The sequence below is a fragment of the Rosa rugosa genome, chromosome 5, assembly GCF_958449725.1.
Source record: "Rosa rugosa chromosome 5, drRosRugo1.1, whole genome shotgun sequence".
In the NCBI taxonomy this organism is placed as follows: Eukaryota; Viridiplantae; Streptophyta; class Magnoliopsida; order Rosales; family Rosaceae; genus Rosa; species Rosa rugosa.
The window spans coordinates 12,904,062-12,927,673 of record NC_084824.1 but is presented as its reverse complement, the minus strand read 5'-3'; the positions used below and the strand labels follow the sequence as shown (position 1 = coordinate 12,927,673).

General features: G+C 38.1%; 2 protein-coding genes and 1 long non-coding RNA gene across 9 annotated transcripts; all 3 read right to left on the bottom strand.

Annotated features, from left to right (window-relative positions):
* Positions 1-2,660, bottom strand: LOC133713054 (uncharacterized). Its single transcript, XM_062139180.1, has 3 exons — positions 2,066-2,660; positions 1,511-1,552; positions 1-228 (listed from the first exon to the last, which is right to left on the bottom strand). Exons 1-3 carry the CDS (start codon positions 2,436-2,438, stop codon positions 179-181), a joined length of 465 nt encoding a protein of 154 aa, XP_061995164.1. The 5' UTR covers positions 2,439-2,660; the 3' UTR covers positions 1-178.
* Positions 2,661-6,726: 4,066 nt separating this feature from the next.
* LOC133713053 (uncharacterized) lies at positions 6,727-12,662 on the bottom strand. 5 transcript variants are annotated; one of them, XM_062139179.1, is made up of 5 exons: positions 12,505-12,662; positions 11,853-12,232; positions 11,296-11,343; positions 8,245-8,323; positions 7,064-7,272 (listed from the first exon to the last, which is right to left on the bottom strand). In XM_062139179.1, the coding sequence occupies exons 2-4, from the start codon at positions 12,223-12,225 to the stop codon at positions 8,289-8,291; spliced, it is 456 nt and encodes a 151-aa protein (XP_061995163.1). In that variant the 5' UTR covers positions 12,226-12,232; positions 12,505-12,662; the 3' UTR covers positions 7,064-7,272; positions 8,245-8,288. The 5 variants fall into 5 exon arrangements, 4 of the variants coding, with proteins under 4 accessions (XP_061995160.1, XP_061995163.1, XP_061995161.1 ...); XM_062139176.1 differs by lacking the exons at positions 7,064-7,272; positions 8,245-8,323 and adding an exon at positions 6,727-6,960; XM_062139177.1 differs by lacking the exon at positions 8,245-8,323.
* A 6,730-nt stretch (positions 12,663-19,392) lies between these two features.
* LOC133713052 (uncharacterized) lies at positions 19,393-23,380 on the bottom strand. 3 transcript variants are annotated; one of them, XR_009847737.1, is made up of 9 exons: positions 23,062-23,380; positions 22,758-22,823; positions 21,656-21,751; positions 21,478-21,571; positions 20,906-21,143; positions 20,474-20,821; positions 20,044-20,338; positions 19,813-19,962; positions 19,393-19,659 (listed from the first exon to the last, which is right to left on the bottom strand). It is a non-coding gene; the product is annotated as an uncharacterized LOC133713052 (long non-coding RNA). The 3 variants fall into 3 exon arrangements; XR_009847736.1 differs by having other exon boundaries at positions 19,393-19,962; positions 22,758-22,912; XR_009847735.1 differs by having other exon boundaries at positions 19,393-19,962; positions 23,062-23,379.
* Between the last annotated feature and the right edge of the window lie 232 nt (positions 23,381-23,612).

Sequence of the window (23,612 nt, the reverse complement as noted above, 5' to 3'; positions counted from 1 at the left end):
TACTGAACCCCAGATACATATAAAATAATAAAGGGTCAAGATGACAAATATTTCAAAAGCCTGAATTGTTTCTATAAGTATTTGATCCCAACATAGTGGACATATACAATAAGGATAGATAGACAATAAGAAGGTATTGATAAGTCTGGAAGTCCTTCATAGTTAGTTTTATAGATTGTCACTCAAGCAAAGCACCACTGCCAGTAGCCTTGCCAACCGGGGTTGAAGCTGCAAGGAAATTCACATTGAATCAGAAAGGCAAAAACATATCACTGTAATATAAGGGCAACCACAGCTACAAACAAAAATGAAAAATAAAGCTTGAGAACTTTTTCATGGCAATCAACTTCGTTTCTAAGCACACTTCATCCAGTCAACCTCACATCATTTCCTTCTCATTCAATCATGCTTAGAATTTTTTTGTTTTAAGGATTCCTAAATATTTTTTGTCTACTCTAGAGTTCAATGACAGTCTATCACTACAATCACTGTAAGTCCCATACAGTGAAGGGATCGTACCACTTGAAAAACATAAACATCAGCTAAAAGAGCATCTGAAGGAAACTAGAGGGCCACTTAGAGAGCAAGACACATTCGATCAACATGATGAATAGTGAATCTCAGTGACAGAGACAATAAAAGAGGGTTAAGACGACATTTTAAGAGCCTCAGCAGGTAATCTCATGATAGTCACATTATATAATAAAGGTTGATAAACAATAATAAGGTTTCATTAATAAGTCTGGAAGTCTAGACTGCTAGTTGCCAACTGGGTTCATACAGCAAGGAAATTCACAGAAAATCTAAAAGAACGGCAAAAACAAATTACTAGATTTTAAGGGAAACATATATACGCACATACACAGTCCCTACCTCGTTGAATCCAACATCAAAAGGGGGAAAAAGAAGGCATTTTAATCTAATCTCATTAAAATGCATTCTCAACTTCTTTTAAAATACAATACAAGACCATTCTCAAATCATATACGGGCGAAAATCGAAGAGACACTCTCAAAACATACCTTGTTAGTCATTTAACCACAACAGACAAAGTAGAGGCCAAAAGCAGTTTTCTACCAGAAAGGAAAGAGCGTACATTACACAAAACCTTACATCCACTGAAGAAAGTTGAAGTTGGTACAGCGCAATTTGTCTTTTTTTAAAAAAAAAAAAATAGATTCATGCTCAGAGTTAACCTCTTTGGCAGAGATTCCACCATTAAGAGTAGAATCTATTGTAGTCTAATTCCAAAGCTAAAATGCTCTCACAGTTTCTTTCAGCTAGTATTTCAGAGCAGAGCACCAACAAAAAGAAATTTAAAAAGAAATTTCTTCCATACATGAAAAATCTTAAATCAGTTCAATTCCCAAATGATCAAGGGAACCCATGGTTTGAACATATTAAATGGCTGAAACCAAAGGAACAGATCACAACCCCACAAGAACCGAACAATACTAAGGCCAAACCACAAAAGCAATGCACTCAACAACAAAGGAAAGGGCAACCTCACCTGTTAAGTTGGAGTTGGAGTTGGTGTTGCGACTTTGTCGATCTACAAGAAGAAATTTGGAGGGTTAATCTGAAGCAAGCAAAAAGCATTCACCTTATTTTTCAGCCAGCCAGCACATGAAAGCAGTATATCAGTACAGTATACAATATAACAGATAAAAGAGAACTCTTGAATCAGTTCAGTTCCCAAATGACTCATCATATTAAAGGGCTAAAATAAATGACAACAAAACATTTTTGAAACGTGAGTAACTTGACAAGAGTGCCATAATAATAGTAAAAAATAATTTAAGTTTGGGAAAAAGGGGCCCTAAGCCCTAAACACCAAAAAAAAAAAAAAAAAAAAAAACGAATGACTCTTCTAAAGTTAATATGCATTCCCATTGTCATCCATGTCAGAGCAATATATCAATAAACACTCTAGAATCAATTCATAATGATCAAGTCGGCTATAATAGAAAAAAGTACAGTGTGAAACATAATCGAGTCGTTTAACTACACCATATCAAATTTATTACCATAGAAAGGAAAGGTTAAACATTATATATTATCTCACCTTTTATGCGAGCACTAAAGGAGCAATCCCTACGCACTCTATCAAACATCGACTCATATTCCTCAACATCTAAATCGAAAAAGGCAATATATTCTTGCTCAGTCACCGGATGAGAATACATCTCTTGATCAGGCCCAAGCCCCAGAAGGCGCTCTTTGTTCATAGCAGCCAAATAATTCTCGGACATAAAGAATTTCGATTCTGAATCATAAAAACTAGTATCACCAGTTTCCTCGGACGAGGACGTGTTCGATTTCTCCTCCTGTTTCAATTTCTCCTTTCTCTTCGATTTCGCGTGTTGGCGGGCTTTGCTCTTCGCTTTCGCACCGGGAGGAAGGGGGTTCTTTTCGAGCAGAGCAGTAGTCTTCATCATCGGACCCCTGACCCAATTTTTCAAAAAGATACTACTATCTATTGTCGCAAAACCCTAATTAGAAATTCAATGATAACCATATCATAAGAGATATATACACATGAAACTGTGATATTGAACATTCAGATGCTAAGAATTTGTCATCAGATTGCAGGTTCATAAAAAAAAAAATTCTAGATCTACAGAATCATACTCGAAAGCGGAAAGAAACCAAAAATACATATGGAAGAAGAATATATATATATATATATATATGTTGAAAGAATTGTTTTTGATAAAGAAAGAATACACGAAACCCTCTCAGAGCAACTCTAATTCCAACAGTTTTCTCATATTTTAATTTTCTTTTTTTAATTTAAAAAATATATATTTTTGCTCCAACAGATTTTCTATACCCTAATTTTAGAGATAATGATAAAAGAGAAAATAAAATTTCTGTTATAAAGAGAAAATAATTGATTGCTGTTGGCCATCCGGTACTCTACCAATATTGCAAAGTCAGTGTCTGTAAACTTAAATTCTAGTCAAGAGTACGATCTCTATTATTGTAAAAAAGATGAATGGTTGGTATTCTTTATAAAAGAGATATCAGAGTGCAGGCTGGTACATACATACATACATACAAGATATATAAATGTAAATAAGCAATGTTGTCGCATGTCATGACAGTTAATGAAAACATGAAAACATGGGGGCAAAGACATTAACATGAAATGGACAATAGCCTGGTATAGTATGAAACCAGAGAAGTAAAGAAGGCTAAGTATTGCAATAGGGTAGTTCTTGTTAAATGATAAATACCAATTCCAAACAGCTAATACATGCAGAATTGAACATGCAAATCATTCTGTAACTGAAGACATTAGGATTAATAATTTGCTTCAACTCTTGAAGCCTGTGATCTAATCAATCCACGAGTATTTATAACTAACCCAGTTTAGGGAAGATGCACTTGAATCATGTTAGTTTGCATAGAAGAAACAACCCACGAAATTAGAAAATGATGTAGATTTGGGGCAATGACAGACAATAATTTTAGGGAAAAATGCACGTACAGACAGTGTCTAGACACTTTGAGGACTGTCAAAGTGATACCTGAACTTTAAAACGTATCAATGTGATACCTGGACTTATATTTTCTTGTCAACGTAGTACCTACGTCAACTTTCCGTCACAGAACCGTCAATTTTGATCACGTGTGAGTCACGTGAGGCCGAAAATGAGGACAAAAAAGACTTTTCACCCCATCATCCTAAATGGATTATTCAAAATTGAAATTAAAAACTAAATAAATTATTATATTGAAAATAAAAGTTGAATGAAATTTTTTGCTTTGTTCTATCCTTTCCTCTCCCTCTGGGTTTCCTCTCTCCTCTCGTGAGAGTCGGTGGCGAGAACTTCCGCCCTTTATGGGTGCTTTTGCTCAGGCGATGGCCTGTTTTTGAGGCTTCTTGCCTTCTTTTTTCAATTCTGTTCTTCAATTTTGTGTTTCCCTTTCGTTATGGTCCGTTCTCTTAGACTTCAGTACCTCCCTTTTCCGATCCAAAATTCGATTACCTCTCAGATCCAATTCCTTGTTTGGGTGTTGCTGTTTCCAGTGACTCTCCTCCGATGCCTTCAGTCGCCATTTTAAACTGGGTGTGCCCGTTATCGCACATGGGTTGGATCCCAATTGTGCAACACAGGATTGTTCATCCTTTGGGTGGCTGTCCGGTAGATCCGTTTGTGGATCTGTTTACTTTTCGTCTTGCTTCGGCTCTTATGGTTTCTACTTTGGCGATGGAAGATGTTCTCCGTTCTGGAGATGATCTGAGATTTGTGGCTCCTTGTGTGTTTGGAATTGGGATGTTCCGGTGCTCTCGTTCGAGTTCGTTGTTGGCTCTTTCCAAGCTTTTCAACTTAGGCCCGATGATGTTCTTCAAAATTGGTGCGAATTCTGTTCGTGGTGGCGCTATCGCTGTGGCAGCGTTTGTTGCTTGGCTAGATTGGGGTTTGGATGGATTGGGCTCGCCTGGTTTGAGTCTGTGTTGTTGTTTGTCTCTGTTTCTGTGTTTGTGTTGTAGTCTAGGTTTGCTTTTTGTTGCTTTGTTCTTTCTTGTTCCTGCTTGTTTGTTGTTCCAACCCAGTTTCTGGGTTATGTAACCTTTCTTCACTTTAATGTTAGTAGATTTTCACAAAAGATAATGGAAAATATAGCCACGGATTTACAAGGCATTGTGGTCAATTTGAATGCAAGCTCTCGATCAGAGGAATAGCAATTGCAGGCCAGAGAATTGAGAGTGAAGTCGGAGGCCGATCGATTCTGGCCTTCTGGGTAACTGATGATGAATGAGAGAGGAGAAGAAATTTTTTGTTTTTTAATTCTTCATTTATTTCTCTCTCTTATTTATTAAACCATTTAAATTAATTATTTTATTCATATTAAATCATAAATCAGATTAAAAAAATTTTTGAGGGGCACATCAGTCATTTTGCCATCATTTGCGGCCTCAGGTGACTCACACGTGGTCAACTTGACGGTTCTGTGACGGAAAGTTGACGTAGGTACGTTGACAAGAAAATATAAGTCCAGGTACCACATTGATACGTTTTAAATTTCAGGTATCACTTTGACAGTCCTCAAAGTGTCCAGACACTGTCTGTGCATTTTTCCCATAATTTTATGACATTAGATACTTTGGCATATATTCCACTAGTAGTACCAAAATGGCCATATCTCTAAGGTCATATTAGCTTTGAACAATCCGTCATAGGAGCCTCTCTAAACACAACAAATGAATATTTCACTGATAAATGAGTTTAAATCAGCTTTGTCCAAAGCTCTCAGAGAGTGCAATGCATAATTAATATCAAAACCATTCAGTTGATTTTACAGCGGATGCATTTAAATAAGATCATAATCGGATTTGCCATAAAGCAAAGCTAAAATAGATGCCAATACAGAAACAAAATATGTCTACTTACATAAAGCATCAAGAAGCAGTAGTCAGCAATCCAAAGAGAGCCCATTTTGTCCGTGACCACTAATGTCCTCATCTTTCTTAAGGCTTCCAAACACATTGCATTCCATAGCATCCGAAGGAGTTCCATCATCTTTCAGGGGCAAAGAGGCTAGCGTGCCCCAGCAATTGGTTCTACTACACATAAATCTCACAAAGAAGTAGGCATGTGGAAAATCGGCTTCTCCTTGATCTTCTAGTTCTATGTCACTCCCAGCTTCGGATTCCGATTCTCCTTCTATTTCCTGGTCTTGGTCCTCATCCATAACCTCAGCCGAACCACCTTCCTCCTCAACCTCCTCATTGTCGGACCAATTCGCCTCAACCTTGCATCGATCACGTTGACATACAAACCCATAGTCCTCAGCCAGAGTCCTCTGCAGGCTCGAATAAGCCTGGTTAACAGGAAAGTAGCTCAGGCAAATCTCCCTCCCCTCCGGAACATCGTGAATCATCCTCACAATAATCTCGGTGCTGCCTTCATCAACATAATCAAATCGGCACGCACTGGGGAGACAATCATGGTTGAAAAACGAGGCCTTGGGAAAAATTCCATAGGCTCTGCTCGATCTCAGCCCAAATTCCGAAGGGGGCTCCGTCAATCCAATTTATCCTACAGAAAGAGAGCATACTTGGAGCGATGAGGACTTGAGCAGACAGAATAAATAATAAAATAGAATCGATACAATCCTGAAGCCGGAGAATATTGATTAATTTGTGTTGGACTGTTGGTAAACATATGAAAAGAAACCAGTATGTTACGTAGAAGGGTTTCCTCCCATGCACGTTGGGCCTGCTAATCGGGTTTGACCCAAATATGTTAGAAGCGTAACTAGAAGGTTCAAGCTACGGAATTGAACTCAACCGATCTAACGCACAACAAATCAATCATTCTGAAGAAACAGAATATGCCGGACAGAGGCATAACGAATGCAGCGGAAACCTGCAACCTAATGATGTTTTTGCTTTCTTCAACTAATTAAGGACATGCGTTACAGAAATCAGGAATAGGATGAATCATTTTCGTCATCTATTGAAACCATTGTTGAAATCGTTCCATGAGTTTTAGAATATACCAAACAAGGGATAATAATGTAGTTGAATCATCTTGGTTTGCGTAGAAAACAATGTAGATTTGGGGCAATTAGAAGAACAGTTTCTAAGCAAATCCCAAAAAAAACCACATCACCACCACAACAGTATCCAGTAAATTGGCCTCATCAAAAACCTCACAGTTTTCTTGTAAAAACAAAAGAGTGCAACTACTATTTTGAAAAACAGCACCAACATAGTGAATACTGAACCCCAGATACATATAAAATAATAAAGGGTCAAGATGACAAATATTTCAAGAGCCTGAATTGTTCCTATAAGTATTTAATCCCAACACAGTGGACATATACAATAAGGATTGATAGACAATAAGAAGGTATTGATAAGTCTGGAAGTCCTTCATAGTTAGTTTTATAGATTGTCACTCAAGCAAACACCACTGTCAGTAGACTTTCCAACCAGGGTTGAAGCTGCAAGGAAATTCACATTGAATCTGTCACGCCCCGAATTTTGAATAACACATTCAAAATCCGAAACATGAATTAAACAACTTAAACAAATAAACGTTCTGAATTCTTTTCTCAGAAACAACTCCACCACTTACACAAAATTTCCAAATCGGTAAACTTCGAGTTAATTATTACAATTCCCTCTTACAAAGTAAAATTGTAAAACTCTAAACGAGCATAACGAACCTCACAACATAAAATCAGAGTATCACAAGCAGCTACTCTACACAGCTCGATCACCTTCCTGATTCTCCTGTCCTGTAGGATTACCCGCTACACCGTTTGAATAGTGTACCGGGAATTGCAACAACACAAAACCCGGTAAGCTTTTTGCAAAGCTCGTATGAGTAAACAAGAAAGAACTGTTGATTTATTAAATTACAATTCAAGTAAAATTCAACAGTATTACGTCTGCAAAGAGACATCAAACCACTCATGGAAAACCACAAGGAATACATTTTCACAATCCTCAAATCACAATACACCACACTGGTCCTGCAAACACCCAACCCACATAACACCACTCTGGTCCATCCCAATAACACGTTAGAGCTCTAACTGCCTCGTTACCTCTGACACCTTGGCCTAGGGTCAAGCAACGGCAAAAATACTTCGGTTAACACTATAACCGTCGCGCTTTGGACATCCCCGTCCTCAGCACCATATACTTCGGTTAATAATAAACCGTCGCGCTTTGGACATCCCCGTCCTCAGCACACAACTTCGGTTAATAATAAACCGTCGCACCTTGGACATCCCCGTCCTCAGCACACAAACACTCCGGTTATCCTTAACCGTCGAACTTCGGACACCTCATCCTCAGAACCCTACATTCTCTAACTCTATACATACTCCAATGTAAATCATGAATATTAACAAGAACTCATCAATCATGATCATCACATATAAATATGATAAGTCAAATTTCAATTCATAGTATTTTAATCATCCCAAATTCCACACTCTTCAATGTCACACCATTCCACATATAATCACGTAAATATATATATACGTAATTATCCGCTCAGGGATAATCACTATTACCAACTATAGTTCACATGCAATAAAACCAAGAAATTCATTTGTATAGTAAAAATCATTTTACTTACCCATGGACCGTAGTTGATCAAGTCCATATGATTTTAAAACAAATATTTATTCCATAAATATTTTCACGCAATTACGACAAAATAAGGTAATTAAATTTATTCGGTTCGTAATATGAACCACGTGAGGTTTACTCACCTCTAAATTCCCGCTGCGTCTTCTTAACAGCTCAAAATACAATTTCACGAATCGTCCGCCAAATCAAACCGTCGATCACCTAATCAAACATGACCTTAACTTAGCCAATAACTCAAAAACATAATCAAACGACAATCCAACGGTCGGATTGAAATTAAATGATGATCCAACGGTCGGATCCTCACGGATCGCCTTCCTAATCACTGTTTTGCATTTATACGAAGATCCAACGGTCGGATCTTCGCCCATGACCACACAAAGCCAATGGGACAGTCATAAGATCATCATATCAAAACTACAAGTCCATCTGACGGTCCTAACTTCACATATCATGAATCAAACGATCAAAATCGATCGAAACGTAAAAATTCATAACTTAATCATATGATATCCAAAAATTGCGTATAATAAATCAAAATGATCGTATTGAAATATAGAATCTGAAAATGTACAGAAACCATATTTTTGATCCCCGGAGGTGGCCGGAAAGGGCCGCCGGAGTTAGTGGCAGAGCCGCCGCCGACCACCACCAATGGTGTCGGGGCCGGGCTGCTCTTCTTCCTCTCATCATGCTTGACAACTTTCATAACTAGCACGAAGTCTGAAAATGACCGGAAGGGGTCGAAAATTACCTTGAACAGTATGAAGGTGGCCGGAATTTTCCAGAAACCGGCGAGAAACTGCAGAAAACGGCGAGCTCCAATTCGACGTAAAAACGTCAATTTAAGGCTTCGATTTCTTCTGAAGAGTTGTTAAGAAACTCAAGAAGAACTCACTGGTTCAAGAATCACAGAAAAATATGGTCTGTAGCTCGAGATATACCGATCGAAAGCTTCGGTGGTCGGAAAAATTCCAGAATTTTGCAGAATCCGGCAAGGCTCGATTTCGACGTCAAAGCTTCAATTTCAGGCCTCGATGCCTTCTAGAGAGTTGTTAATAACATCAAGGGGAACCCACTGGAAAAAGAATCAATCAAAACGATGCACTACAGCTCGAGATATCTTGATCGATAGCTCCGGTCTCGTTCTTGGTTGGGTTTGACTTGCAGCCACTGCTACGGGCCACGCCGCCGTGTGAGGCTGCTTCTGGGAGTTTTCAGGAAGTTGAGGCGAGCTTGTGGATGGATTTTGGTGAGGATTGGTGACCGGTAGCTTGAGATATCAAACTTGTTTCCAAAACGAGCTCAAACCGGGCGGAGCTTCCCGCCGCCGCTGGTGGCCGTGTCACGGTGCAAGGCTGCCTCTGGCAGCTGCGCAAGGCTGAGACGAAGCAAAAGGAAGTGGTTCGACGCCGTTTGGTGGCCGGTGGAGGTAGAGAGAGACCGAAGAGCCTTTGCTCTGTTTTCGGTTTCGGTCGAGCGAGAGAGAGAAAGAAGAAGAAAAAAAAAGAGAAAAAGAAAAAGAAGGAAGGAGACCCGGAGGAAAGGAAAAGGAAAAGGAAAAGGAAAAGGAAGAAAAAGAAATTTCTAAAAGGGAATCCGAGGAAAAGAGATTATAAAAAGAATCTCATATTTCCAAAATTCGTAACATAATCGAAAGAACTCCAAAAATTTCGTTCGACATATGCACGCGATCATATCGACGAGCTCTACAACTTTTATGAAGGAAGTTTTTCCCAAATTCCGTACGTAGAAAAGTCGATTTTTCTTGAATCGCACAATTCGAGCTTTTGTTAAAACGAATATTTCGAAACTTCGATAATTCAAAAAGTTGAATTATTTCGGGTAATATTCGTGCAAAAGCACTTTAATCAATTCGCACAATTTCACGAGACGAAATGGAAAATTGCGGGTATTACAGAATCAGAAAGGCAAAAACATATCACTGTAATATAAGGGCAACCACAGCCACAAACAAAAATGAAAAATAAAGCTCGAGAACTTTTTCATGGCAATCAACTTTGTTCCTAAGCTCACTTCATCCAGTCAACCACGCACCATTTCCTTCTCATTCAATCATGCTTAGAATTTTTTTGTTTTAAGGATTCCTAAATATTTTTTGTCTACTCTAGAGTTCAATGACAGTCTATCAGCTACAATCACTGTAAGTCCAATACAGTGAAAGGATCTTACCACTTGAAAAACATAAACATCAGCTAAAAGAGCATCTGAAGGAAACTAGAGGGCCACTTAGAGAGCAAGACACATTCGATCAACATGATGAATGGTGAATCTCAGCGACATAGACAATAAAAAAGGGTCAAGACGACATTTTAAGAACCTCAGCAGGTAATCTCATGATAGTAACATTATATAATAAAGGTTAATAAACAATAATAAAGGTTTCAATAAGTCTGGAAGTCTAGACTGCTAGTTGCCAACTGGGTTGATGCTGCAAGGAAATTCACAGAAAATCTAAAAGAATGGCAAAAACAAATTACTAGATTTTAAGGGAAACATATATACGCACATACACAGTCCCTACCTCGTTGAATCCAACATCAAAAGGGGAAAAAAAAAGGCATTTTAATCTAATCTCATTAAAATGCATTCTCAACTTCTTTTAAAATACAAAACAAGACCATTCTCAAATCATATACGGGCGAAAATCGAAGAGACATTTTCAAAACATACCTTGTTAGTCATTTAACCACAACAGACAAAGTAGAGGCCAAAAGCAGTTTTCTACCAGAAAGGAAAGAGCATACATTACACAAAACCATACATCCGCTGAAGAAAGTTGAAGTTGGTACAGCGCAATTTGTCATTTAAAAAAAAAAAAAAAAAAAAGATTCATGCTCAGAGTTAACCTCTTTGGCAGAGATTCCACCATTAAGAGTAGAATATATTGTAGTCTGATTCCAAAGCTAAAATGCTCTCACAGTTTCTTTCAGCTAGTATTTCAGAGCAGAGCACCAACAAAAAAGAAATTTCTTCCATACATGAAAAATCTTAAATCAGTTCAATTCCCAAATGATCAAGGGAACCCATGGTTTGAACATCTTAAATGGCTGAAACCAAAGGAACAGATCACAACCCCACAAGAACCGAACAATACTAAGGCCAAATCACAAAAGCAATGCACTCAACTACAAAGGAAAGGGCAACCTCACCTGTTAAGTTGGAGTTGGTGTTGGTGTTGGTGTTGCGACTTTGGCGATCTACAAGAAGAAATTTGGAGGGTTAATCTCAAGCAAGCAAAAAGCATTCAACTTATTTTTCAGCCAGCCAGCACATGAAAGCAGTATATCAGTACAGTATACAATATAACAGATAAAAGAGAACTCTTGAATCAGTTCAGTTCCCAAATGACTCATCATATTAAAGGGCTAAAATAAATGACAACAAAACATTTTTGAAACGTGAGTAACTTGACAAGAGTGCCATAATAATAGTAAAAAATAATTTAAGTTTGGGAAAAAGGGGCCCTAAGCCCTAAACACCAAAAAAAAAAAAAAAAAAACGAATGACTCTTCTAAAGTTAAAATGCATTCCCATTGTCATCCATGTCAGAGCAATATATCAATAAACACTCTAGAATCAATTCGTAATGATCAAGTCAGCTGTAATAGAAAAAAGAACAGTGTGGAACATAATCGAGTCGTTTAACTACACCATATCAAATTTATTACCAAAGAAAGGAAAGGTTAAACATTATATATTATCTCACCTTCTATGTAAGAAATAAGGGAGCAATCCTTACGCACTCTATCTGCCATAAACTCATATTCCTCAACATCTATATCAAAAAAGGCAATACATTCTTGTACAGTCACCGGAAGAGGATACATTTCTTGATCAGGCCCAAGCCCCAGAAGGCGCTCTTTGTTCATAGCAGCCAAATAATTCTCGGACATAAAGAATTTCGATTCTGAATCATAAAAACTAGTATCACCAGTTTCCTCGGACGAGGACGTGTTCGATTTCTCCTCCTTTTTCAATTTCTCCTTTCTCTTCGATTTCGCGTGCTGGCGGGCTTTGCTCTTCGCTTTCGCACCGGGAGGAAGGGGGTTCTTTTCGAGCAGAGCAGTAGTCTTCATCATCGGACCCCTGACCCAATTTTTCAAAAAGAAACTATTATCTATTGTCGCAAAACCCTAATTAGAAATTCAATGATAACCCTATCATAAGAGATATATACACATGAAACTGTGATATTGAACATTCAGAAGCTAAGAATTTATCATCAGATTGCAGGTTCATAAACAAAAAAAAAAATTATAGATCTACAGAATCATAATCGAAAGCGGAAAGAAACCAAAAATACATATGGAAGAAGAAATAGATATAAGTTGACAGGGATATAGAAAACAGATACATACTTGGACTTGGCGCGATGAGGAGGAAGAAGAATTAGAATTTGATTCGGGAGCGAGATCGGAAGACGAAAGATGGAGAGCAGAATGATTATTACGGGACAACCGACCTTTTTTTTTTTTTTTTTTTTTGAGAAGAAGGAAGGAATTGCATTTATAAGTTCATTATTATGGTTAATCCTCTACCCTAAAATTGGAAAGCAGGAAACAAAAGCACGAATCTAACTAAATATGCGCTGCCTGAAAACATTTCCTAAGGGGTAATATGTACATATAACTGTAGAGAATAAATGGGAAAAAAATGTCCTCGCTTCTTGTCTCACTACAGCTTCACCAACACAATAGATGCACATAAAGTTGTTCTATGAAAAAATGAGAGCTCTCGCTCTCTCTTCCTTGCAGCGGCTACCCTAGGGTTTTGCCGTTCGTTTTCTTTGGCTTGTGTCAATGGTGTTCGCGGTCATTGCCCGGCGAGTTCTCTGGACTCGGATACCTCTCCCTTCCAACCATTCAGTTGCTGCATCCTCATCTCATCGATTTGTCGGTGGGATCCTCCCTCTTCGGGTTTTCCTCATGCCTGTGCCACCCTCTTCAGAGATGGTGACAGACGGCGGTGCCGTGGTTTGGTGGATCCAAACCAGATGTGGGATCCGGGATCTACCAAGTGGAGGCATCCGGTAAGAGGTACGATCGGACTTTCTTCGGCTATAGCAAATCGGCTCCAGATTGTTGCTGAAATCAGGCAATGGTTAGAGAAACTGCTTTCGATTTCTCTACGTCAGTGGCGATCTTGGCTGTCATGGGTATCGACAAAGAGATCGGCCCTTTCGGGTGAAGGATGGAGGTGCCGTACTTGGGCCCTTTGGTTGCAAGGGGATCCTCGGTAGGTCTTGGTCAGGGGATGGCAGAAGCGGTGCAGTGCGGCTCGGCGTCATGGCGGTGCGGCTTAGGAGGAGTGCCCTATATTTCGGGTGTCCAGAGTTGGGTTGGAGCGAAGGTGCCCACAGTAGATCTATTTGGGCCTATATCTGTGTCAAGCAGGCTTTGTCAGACCTCATTCCTTCAGGCCGGATTTGGATCCGGATTTGGGATCCAGGAAACACTCAAATCCGGATCTTAGATCCGAGACAGTTGCTCTTTTTGATCTGGTATTGGTTCTGGTTCTTAGGAGTTCGTTTGCTAATTTTCTAGTTTTTGACACCCTCGGTTACTTTCGAACTCCTGGTGAGTGAATCACCTCTCCTAGGTGATCATATCACCGGTTACGGTTACTATTACATTTACACTGCTTTCGTGACATATGCAGTGCAGCGATGTCGTTCGGCATCAAGTCACATCCTGGTTACCTCCCATTTCAGATGTTTCTATGGATCTTGTTATCTTTTATTATTCTTTTTTCATTATAGATGCGTTTGTGCATCTTGTTATGCTTTTTTATTTTATTTCGATGCTTTTGCATTACTCCATGTACTCCTTAGTTTCACTTAATATAGTTTGTCGTCTTCCCTTAAAAGAAACACACACACACACAATAGATGCACATGACAGAGATAACAACCGACCTTATATTTCTGGACAGCCAACCTTATATTTGTAATTTTGCTCAGTTTATTTTATTGTTTTTGATAAGGAAAGAAATTATAAACCAAACTCGCTAAGAGCAACTCCAATTCCAACCGTTTCTCATATTTTAATTTTTTTTATTTTAGAGAAAAAAAAAATATTTTTGCTTCAATAGATTTTCTATATCTATCCCAATTTTAGATATAATGATAAAAGAGAAAATAAAATTTCCTAAATTTACAACAATCAATAAAGTTTTAGGAAATAATATGCAAATAAGGAATATGTAAAGTATGGAATCTGTTACAGTTGAAGATTTTGATTTTTGTTATCCTATAATACAAAAATGATAGAGAAACTTGATTTGAGTGTTTTTCATTCGCCGATCGCGTAACAATCAACACGGTCATCAAAGATGGGAAGTATTTACGTCCCGGTTTATCGTACCTCGGGGATTACAAGCTAGCTACAATCCTATGGTTCTAAGTCACCGAAAATCACTTGCACAAACAAATAAAAATAGAAAAAATGCTAAACAAGGCACCGAGCCTCATTCAAGCATGACTTTGCATCACACAAGTCACATAGACGGCCTTGCACCAAGCAAGGCCTAGATAGGGCCGTGAAACACAAAAAAGTGCTTGTAATGCTCACACTCACATGGATTTACAAATGAATGGTAGTGGGAAAGTCACAATGTTTTTGGATTTTCATAAATGATAAATGAACTAACTAACTACGACATAAAAATAAGATAGATAGAAGGTTGGAATGCATCGCATCAAGGGTCACCATGGAATTCAAGGTTCTCCACACAAATCTAAAATCACATGAAATGATGATGATTAATTCAAATGATGCTTCAAATGTTTTGTCGGATTTCCATTTAGCATTAAGAGGTCGAAAAGAAAGCTAAATTGATTGTCATAAAATAGTAGTCAAACCCTAAGCAAAAACAAGAAGAAGAAAGAATACTTAGTTTTTGGCTACCCTGTACTAGTCTCAAACCTTATGCCTTGTTAGGGCCATAAGTGCTCAAAACTAAATGCTTTATGTTTCGACAATCGATTGTAACACACTCTAGCAACCATCACCACAAATAATAAGGTCGAAAAGAGTACTTGTGATAACAATTACCCAACCCAACAATTCCGAATACTATTCCGACAATCAAGGGTAATAATACTCAAAATTGAGTGATTGAGAACCACAATCTAAGAAATCCAAATGGAAATAGAGATATGCAATGGGCAAATTCCACCATACTCATGCCATAATCTAAATTGAAATATAAATTCCCAATTTAATATTCCAATTCCAACACACCAAACATAGATTAAGGAAGGGAAAACCTAAACCATACATCTAGAGTGAAGAAATTAAAGCAAGAGTACACAAATCATATGAATAAACATCAATTTTATTAATTCCTCAACAAAACCATACAAAACTAAACTTGGGTTTCAAAACCCAAGAACCATGAGAGGTCACACACAAGTATATATCAATACACATCAAACAACATCATAAGCAAGAAATAAGAGAGAGAAAGAAGAGGGAAAGAGAGGAGAAATCCATGAAATTTAAGGCAAAGCTTTTCACTAGCTATTGCCATAACTTCATGGCTTCTCTTGCTACCCTTATGAAGCCATGGTGTAGAGATGGTGGCCTAGATACCGGAAATGTGTGTGCCTCCTCCTTGTGCAAGCTTACATGTGAAGAATGGGGGATGAAGAAGAGAAGAAGAGGTGAGAAGGGAGAGAAGTCCCAAATTCGGCCAAAAGGCCTAGGGTGAAGAAAAATGGGTCTTAAACTTGTGCAATGTGTGTGCAAAGGTGTTTAAATACCCCATTGGGTTCAAGGGTCAAGATTAGACTTGTACCCTAGATCCAAAGGCTCAAAAACAAGTAGAAAATAGGAAAAAATGAAAAGACTAAAACAACCTAATAAAAAAGTAGAGAATTAGCAGTTTAGAAAACATTTTAGAAAATATAAAGAAAACCGGAGGGCAAAAGTGTAAGTGAGTGTGTGCCTAGTGTGAACACAAATAAATATCTTCATCCACATGTGTGATGTGTGTGAGGTGTGGTCCACTATTATTATTGTCATTACATCCATTTTGAATTTGAAATTTAAATACAAAGATGCAATACAAATGGGCTTGAGTCTTCACTTGTGCTTCTTTGGTCTTGGGCCTTGAACTTCATGCTATCGGGCCAGGTTGACTTGGTTGACCTGATGATCAACCAGTTGATTTTTTGTCCTTTAGTCAGAAGTTGACTTTTCACTCGAAATCGCTCTTTGTTTCGTCTTTTCCCTCTCTTGACCATAATTTCCTACAAATGAAGAAAACAAAGTAATACTACAAAATAATGCTCGAGTATTCGCTAATTTCAAGGTAATTAAGGTTAGAAACACACGTAAATTACGTGTGAATCAAAGATGTTCAAAAAGATTAAACTGAAAGGCGGCGCCAGAGGAAAGGGGCAACTGAGATACCCAAAAAGAATGAGAAAGAGAAGGTCATTAATGAATGAGGCTGCAAGCCAAAAAGTTGGCTTCACGCTAAAAAAAGCGGAAAGTGACTAAGGAAACTTTTTTAAAGGAGAAACATGTCAACTTATTACATTGATCATTGAAATTATACATGACAATTCATCCTGATGGGACTGTCAAAAGAGTCATTACCTATATAAGGGGCCTTGACCCAATGCCCAAATTTGAGTCAATATACTCCTACTTACTCTACCAAGAAGTTTTTATTCTCATTTAACCAATTTAAGCATCAAATGACATTTTTGCCATCAATTTAATTAATAAACTACAAACTCATCGATCTCTCTCTCGGACTCTCTCAGACTCTTCTGTCTGTCTGTCTGTCTGTCTCTCTCTCTCTCTCTGGGAGCCGCCGGCGCCGACGTCAACGTCAACGACCACCTACCTGATGGGTCAGTCCCTCCTTAATTGGAGGAGGAAATCCATGTGGTGGTTTACTACATGAGGAAAGCATTATTTGTTGTAGCCTTGGTGACCCATTGAATGCAAAGAAGGCTAGTTGCTATATGAATAGCAAAGTTGGTGCAGTAGAGTTTGAAAGGTAAGAAACAAACCTATAAGCATAGGTTGGAGGTGGCAGCAATCTTTGAAGATGGAGGAGACATGCATTAATAAGCATGCAAGCATTGAATCATGAAATAAGGAAGAAAGCTTGACTTTGCTTCCAATTGCATGTTACGTGCATGAATTGCATGGTATGTGCATGAAGCCAATTGCCTATATATTGGCATGAAAGATTGCAGCAAAACAACCAAGGCAGAACATCCAAACTACAGAGAGTTTGTGATAGTAGTGAGATCCTCACTTGAGAGATTAGTGAGAAGAAAATTCCTCTTGAGAGATAGAGTGTGTGTTACCACTTTAGTGAAGTTTAGTTACTAAAGTGAGATTGTTTCTTGTAATCCCATTATTTTATATAGTGGAAGAGAGTACTACTACGTACTGCCCCGAGGACGTAGGCACATTTGTCGAACCTCGTTAAATATTGTGTCTTCTTTTGTTTATCTGTTGCTATTTCCGTAAATCACACGAGGGGTGGGAAAAGTTAGATCCTGGGATAACCAATTATCCATTGGCCTTGTATTATGTCAGCCCTTCTTTCCCAACACTACCACCACCATCACAACCCTCATTCATCTCCTAGCCCAACTTTCACCGCGAAACATGAGACGAAGCAACAGGAGTAGGATGGAGGCCTCATCCTTGTCTTCGAAGAGTTGACCAATTTCGATAGCCACGACTCGTCTCAGGCGAGGTGTTCCAGCAAGTGCAAGTCTATCTCTCTTCACTTCGTCGCAAGCCTCCCTGCTCACAAACACCTCCACCGCCGAAATCTATTTTCCGGCAAATCCAATTTCATGTGAGAGCTGAATTGCAGTGTGAGTTAGGTTTTTGTTTTGGTGATGGTGTCTCCGTTTTGGGATTTGCAATTGGGAAATCTAGTTTTTGGAGGTTGGCTTAGTCGGTGAAGATCTTAATTTCATTAGGTTTTTGAGCCTCTATATTCTTTTTTTTTTTTTTTTTTACAGAAAGCCTCTCCCGTGTCCTTTTTATTTTTTTTGGTCTGAGCCTCTCCATGTCAAACGGTACAGCTTCTATAACAATTTTTTTTTTCTATTCAAAGATTTTGGCCTTTGAATTGACTTGGTCCTACTTTGTATGATTCCCATTTGTATTAATTGTGTTGATTTGGTGCAATTTGGCACTGACGAAGTACGAACCAGCAGAGAGAATTATAAGGGAGTTGTTTAGCTTATCAACTCGATCAGCAACATCTCTCAATATGGTTATGGTTATGAAACTAGAAAGCATCTCTATGGGCCTGAAACAATAAACACTACTAGGATAAAGTTCATAGACATCAGTTTACAATTGATGTTAAAAAAAAAAAAATCCGATGTCTTAATGGGCGATGTTAAAGATCGCCAAAACTAAGACATCGGTTCACAACTGATGTCTATTTTACAACGAGACATCGGTTTAAGGTCCAGAACCGATGTAAAAACATTAATGTGATCACCATTTTGGTGCGTTTAGCTATTGTCAAACCTTCATATTTTGGCATTAGATACTCAATGAAATATAGGTCTAACAACACAATTATCCATTTTAACATCATTTCTGATTTAGAAACGATGTCTGATAATATTTTAGACATCGGTTCTCATAAATTTTTGCTTGTGGTTCATAAGCTTTTCGTGTGTTTGGTACATAATATTTCACTAGACATTCAATCTACATTCTGTAGTATAGTTTGAACTGATGTCCATATTTATGCTAGACATCGGTTTTGTTTATATATCGATGTCCATAGTTATTCTAGACATCGGTTTTTCTTTATATATCGATGTCCATACTTATTCTACACATCGGTTTTGTTTATATATCGATGTCCATAGTTATACCAGACATCGGTTTTTGTTTATATATCGATGTCCATAGTAATCTAGACATCGGTTTTGTTTATATATCGATGTCCATAGTAATGCTAGACATCGGTTTTGTTTATATATCGATGTCTATATTTATAGTAGACATCATTTTTGTTTATATATCGATGTTCATAGTAATGCTAGACATCGGTTTTTGTTTAGTAACTGATGTATTTTCTCATTCTTGACATCGGTTTTGGTTTCCAAACTGATGTATTTTCTCTTTTCTGACATCAGTTTTTGTTTTCAAACTGATGTAATTTGTGTTTTCTGACATTAGTTCTTCATCAGTAACTGATGTTTTTTTCATATCCCTTTCCTGCTGTATTTGGTACTAGAAAGCTGATCCACAAATAACATGAAATTCAAATGTACTTTAAATATTAGGGAATTGTATTCATTTCTATTAAGGCCAAGCAAAACAATGATGAAATTGACACATCATATACATTAAAACTAATGAGCCATGAAACTTAACCCTCCATATACATTAATATCAAGGCCAATCTTGAGAAGAATAGCAACATTATTCTTCAGATACTTGAGCACAACGTTCCTCTTCTTCTTAATCGCCCCTAGCCTCACCTTTATGCTCTTTATATCAGATTTGCTGCATCAAAAAGACCCAAAATCAGAATCCAAAACAAAACTTAAAAGAAACAGGAAACCATACTCTACATAAACTTAGGCAGAAAGACAAACTGGGTTTAAATTTATCATTAAAAGCATAGGGGCAGTAAGAATTTTCAGTTTGGCATCCAACCCCATCATCCCAGAAAATATTCATCCATGTTTTGAGTCTGCCTTTAATTGATCCATGTTTTGAGTCTCCTTATAGTGCACTGGTTTTGAATTGAATAGATCAATGACATGTTTAATGAAAGACCATAAGAAAGCGCCATTCCAATAAACCCTGCAGTTACGTAGCAATTTATATAAGAATCATAACTATAAGTCCAGTCACTGGCTTCCAGAAAAATTTAGGAAAACTAACCAGAGCTAAAAGTTCCAGTTGGAAGCAAAACCATACAGAGTGTTGCAGAGGCGAGAACTGCTGCGCAAATTATTTCTAACCGTTGATTCAACCACTCATTTGCTGCAAAACTATGAAAAAATGGGCTAGCATTTATGTCAATGAGGTGAAAATTCTTTGCCAAGAAGCGCTCTTCTTCATTGAAAGCTCTTATTGTAATGGCGCCTGATACAGACTCTGCTAGATGATTTGCTACAAAAGACTTGGTTGTTCCATTGATCCTCATCAACTCCTTTGCAGTGGAAAAGTAATATTTCTGAAAGGAAGACATATTGTGTCATATAAAGAAGTTTCCACGCAAAAGAACATGCTTTGCTCGTTCAATTTCAAATTCCAACAAGATATAAAAGAAGCTCAGTCTATAATTAAAGTTTCTAGTTAAAATGCATACCCGACTTAGTATCCTTCCCAGAGGCGTTGAGTCATAGAAAGACATGGGTGCATGAAATAGAAAGTTTAGTAGCTGAGAAAATAAAGCCCTTGATGCCTCAAGACCCAAACCAACTGTTAACAGAGATCTGAACAGTAAAATAAATGTTGCAGAAAATCCAATCGACAGGTAGACCAAGATCAATTGTGATGAGCTAACATTGGGATTATCAACATTAGCAGCCATCCAAGAGTTCTGTGCTATCTGACTATTTGAACAATGTACATAAACAATCGATTTTGATCCCCAAGCAAACCGCTTAAGTGCCACCACAAATTGTTTGCTTTTTGCGCCTTCTTCGAGAGTTCTCTGTCAAGAATGAAATAATCAGATAAGGGTGAAAGAAAGGACATGAACCAAAACGCAGGGAATGAGGATGGTGAGAGATTGGACCTGAAAGAAGTGATCACTTCAGGATCCCTTAACAGCCTTTGTCGGCGTAAAACGTTGACAATGAGAAAATACAAAAGCTGCCATAGGGAGTATGCGACCAGGGGCACCACAAACAACCATGTCCACAGATAAGTTTTGCTTTCTACATAAGGCCAAGAAGCTCTGGCAGAAGATCCTTCAGGATGCATGGCTGCAAATGTTGCTAGATCCCACCATCGAATAGTGAAGAAAACCAACCCTAAAACAAAAAATACAATATTTTCAGGGGCATGAACATAACAGATCACCACAGCTTATCTAACATACACTTGACCCATGAGGGTTGATCATCATCAAAACAAGACAGTTGATCATAAGTTTGAATTTCTATATGAGAAGATCCAACGATAATATCCATCACAAATTCCTTATAACTAGCTAACCACCATAATGGAAGCTCTCTCCGATCTCATATATGTCCAGAGATACCACACATGCTACAGAACCTGTGGGACTGCTTAACACAAGTTTTGTAGAAAAAAAAAATTACTAGAAATTTGTTTCAGAGGTATATAAAGAAAGGACCAGCTCACCAGGTAAAAGATGTATCAGGACACTGACTAATTTGTCAAGTGAACTATAAACCAAGCTACAACGCCAAACAATCAGTGCCCATGCTAATGGCCCCTGCAGAGGCATTTTAAATAGTCAGCAATTGACAAGTGAATAATTACTCCCTCAAAAAGAAAAGTAACTGAAATTGTTGCTTACCTCAGCAAATGAGAAACAAACCATGAAAAACTTTTCATTCCTTGGATATAGAAGAAGGTCAACCAAAAAGATCGTATTGGCATAGTAGTAGAAGTCCTATGACATACAAATAATACATCATTGCCACTTATTCATATTTAAAATAATACAAAGGTAGTAAGATTGTAGTGATTGTACAAGAGAACTAGCCAATGATTCTAAGGACTGCAAGTACTGTAGTTGAAACTGACAGAAAGGGTGAAGACACCAACTCCTTAAAACAGTTTTGCCAAACTTTCAATTGTACATATAAGAACATGAAAACATAAGAATCTAGAAATTAGCAAACTCAGACACCTAGTCTCCATTTCCTTTCTTTATCTAACTTGAGTGATATGTTAAAACACAATAATAAGAAGAAAGAAGTTCAAATAGAAATGAATTTTCTGCTAATGTTGATAGCACAGAAGGGACATGTGCAAGCCTTTCAGAACCAGAATTTTGGACAGAAGGGACATGTGCAAAGCCTTAACCTGAATCTTCGACACTCCATTGCCAACACTTCCCCAGAACAGCCTCTTCACCTCATGACCTCTTATTTGCGACTTCATGCTTTCCACGGAAAACAAGCCATCATCAGCTCTACTTCTAGGCAACGTTTTCAACTCAGCTAACTCAAGATCACAAAACTTGCACTCCAAAGGCATCCCCATAACATCTGATATTCCAAGACTCAATTGAATCAGAGGAGCTAATCCCCCTTTCGAAAAAACCACATTTCAATCCAGCCTCATTCTCACCACACTCCAATTCATACCTCACATCAACCCAACTCAATTGAATGTTTCTACTACCAAATGCCTCATCCACGTTCTCGAAATCTCTCACAAAACCCATTCAAATCTCCCAAACACTCATCACCCACTCCCACATTCAAGAACTCACTCACAAATTTCAAAGATCCATCCCAGATTGATCCATGACATATATTGCTAAATTGTCAATCCAATTCACATGTGTATACATCATTAGTCTAGATCAACACTGATAGCATAACATGCCACACTATCTCAAAAGACTAGGATTGAGGGGAACAAAGATAAACAAAAATAAGTAAACATACCCGGAGTCTAGGGGAACTGAAGAAGACATACAAGATCTGGTTCTTGGATGCTATAACAAGGTATTCCTACAAGGAAAAAGAAGATGGTCTTCATATCCAACATCTTGAGAGTAATTTGAGTCCCGAAACAGCAACAATCCATCCACTCAACAAACCTAAAGTAACCCCCAAAATAGATACACACATAGATATAGATTGATACATAGGATTAGACAAAAATTAACCGAGAAATTAACCAAAAGATACCCAGAAGCAATTGAAAACAATTTAACGCAAAATCGAGTGAGACCCAATAATCCAATACCTGAATCGACGGCGAGCCTTGTCTTGAATGTTAGGTCTTATCTTCCATGGTGGGCTCGACGAGGGAACAAGGCGGAGCTCCGGCATGGACTGCATCATTGGTGGATTTGAGAAGAGAGATAAGAGAAGAGGTGTGTCAGAGGAGGAGAAGGAGGAGAACGGAGACGGAGGCAGAGAAGGAGGAGAGTGGAGACGGAGGCCGAGGCGGAGAGTTGTTGGGTGCTGGTTGGAGGCAGAGGATGAGGAAGAGGAGGTCGGGTGCTGTGTCGTGGTGGGTAGGGTTTGAGAATGAAAAAATGTCGAGGCAGTCAATATGACTAAGTGTTGGGGAATTGAAATTTTGTTCCCCCGCGTTGAAAATTTTGTAACTTAGTCATTTTCCGCGTTTTTCAAAATTTTCAAAAAAAAATGTAGACATCGGTTAACTATTAGAAACGATGTTAATGTACAGATAGAAATCGGATTTTTAAGAACTGATGTTAGAAATTTTTTTTACATCGCCTCAAATCCTAACCGATGTCTATGACATGATGTCTATTAGCATTATTCTAG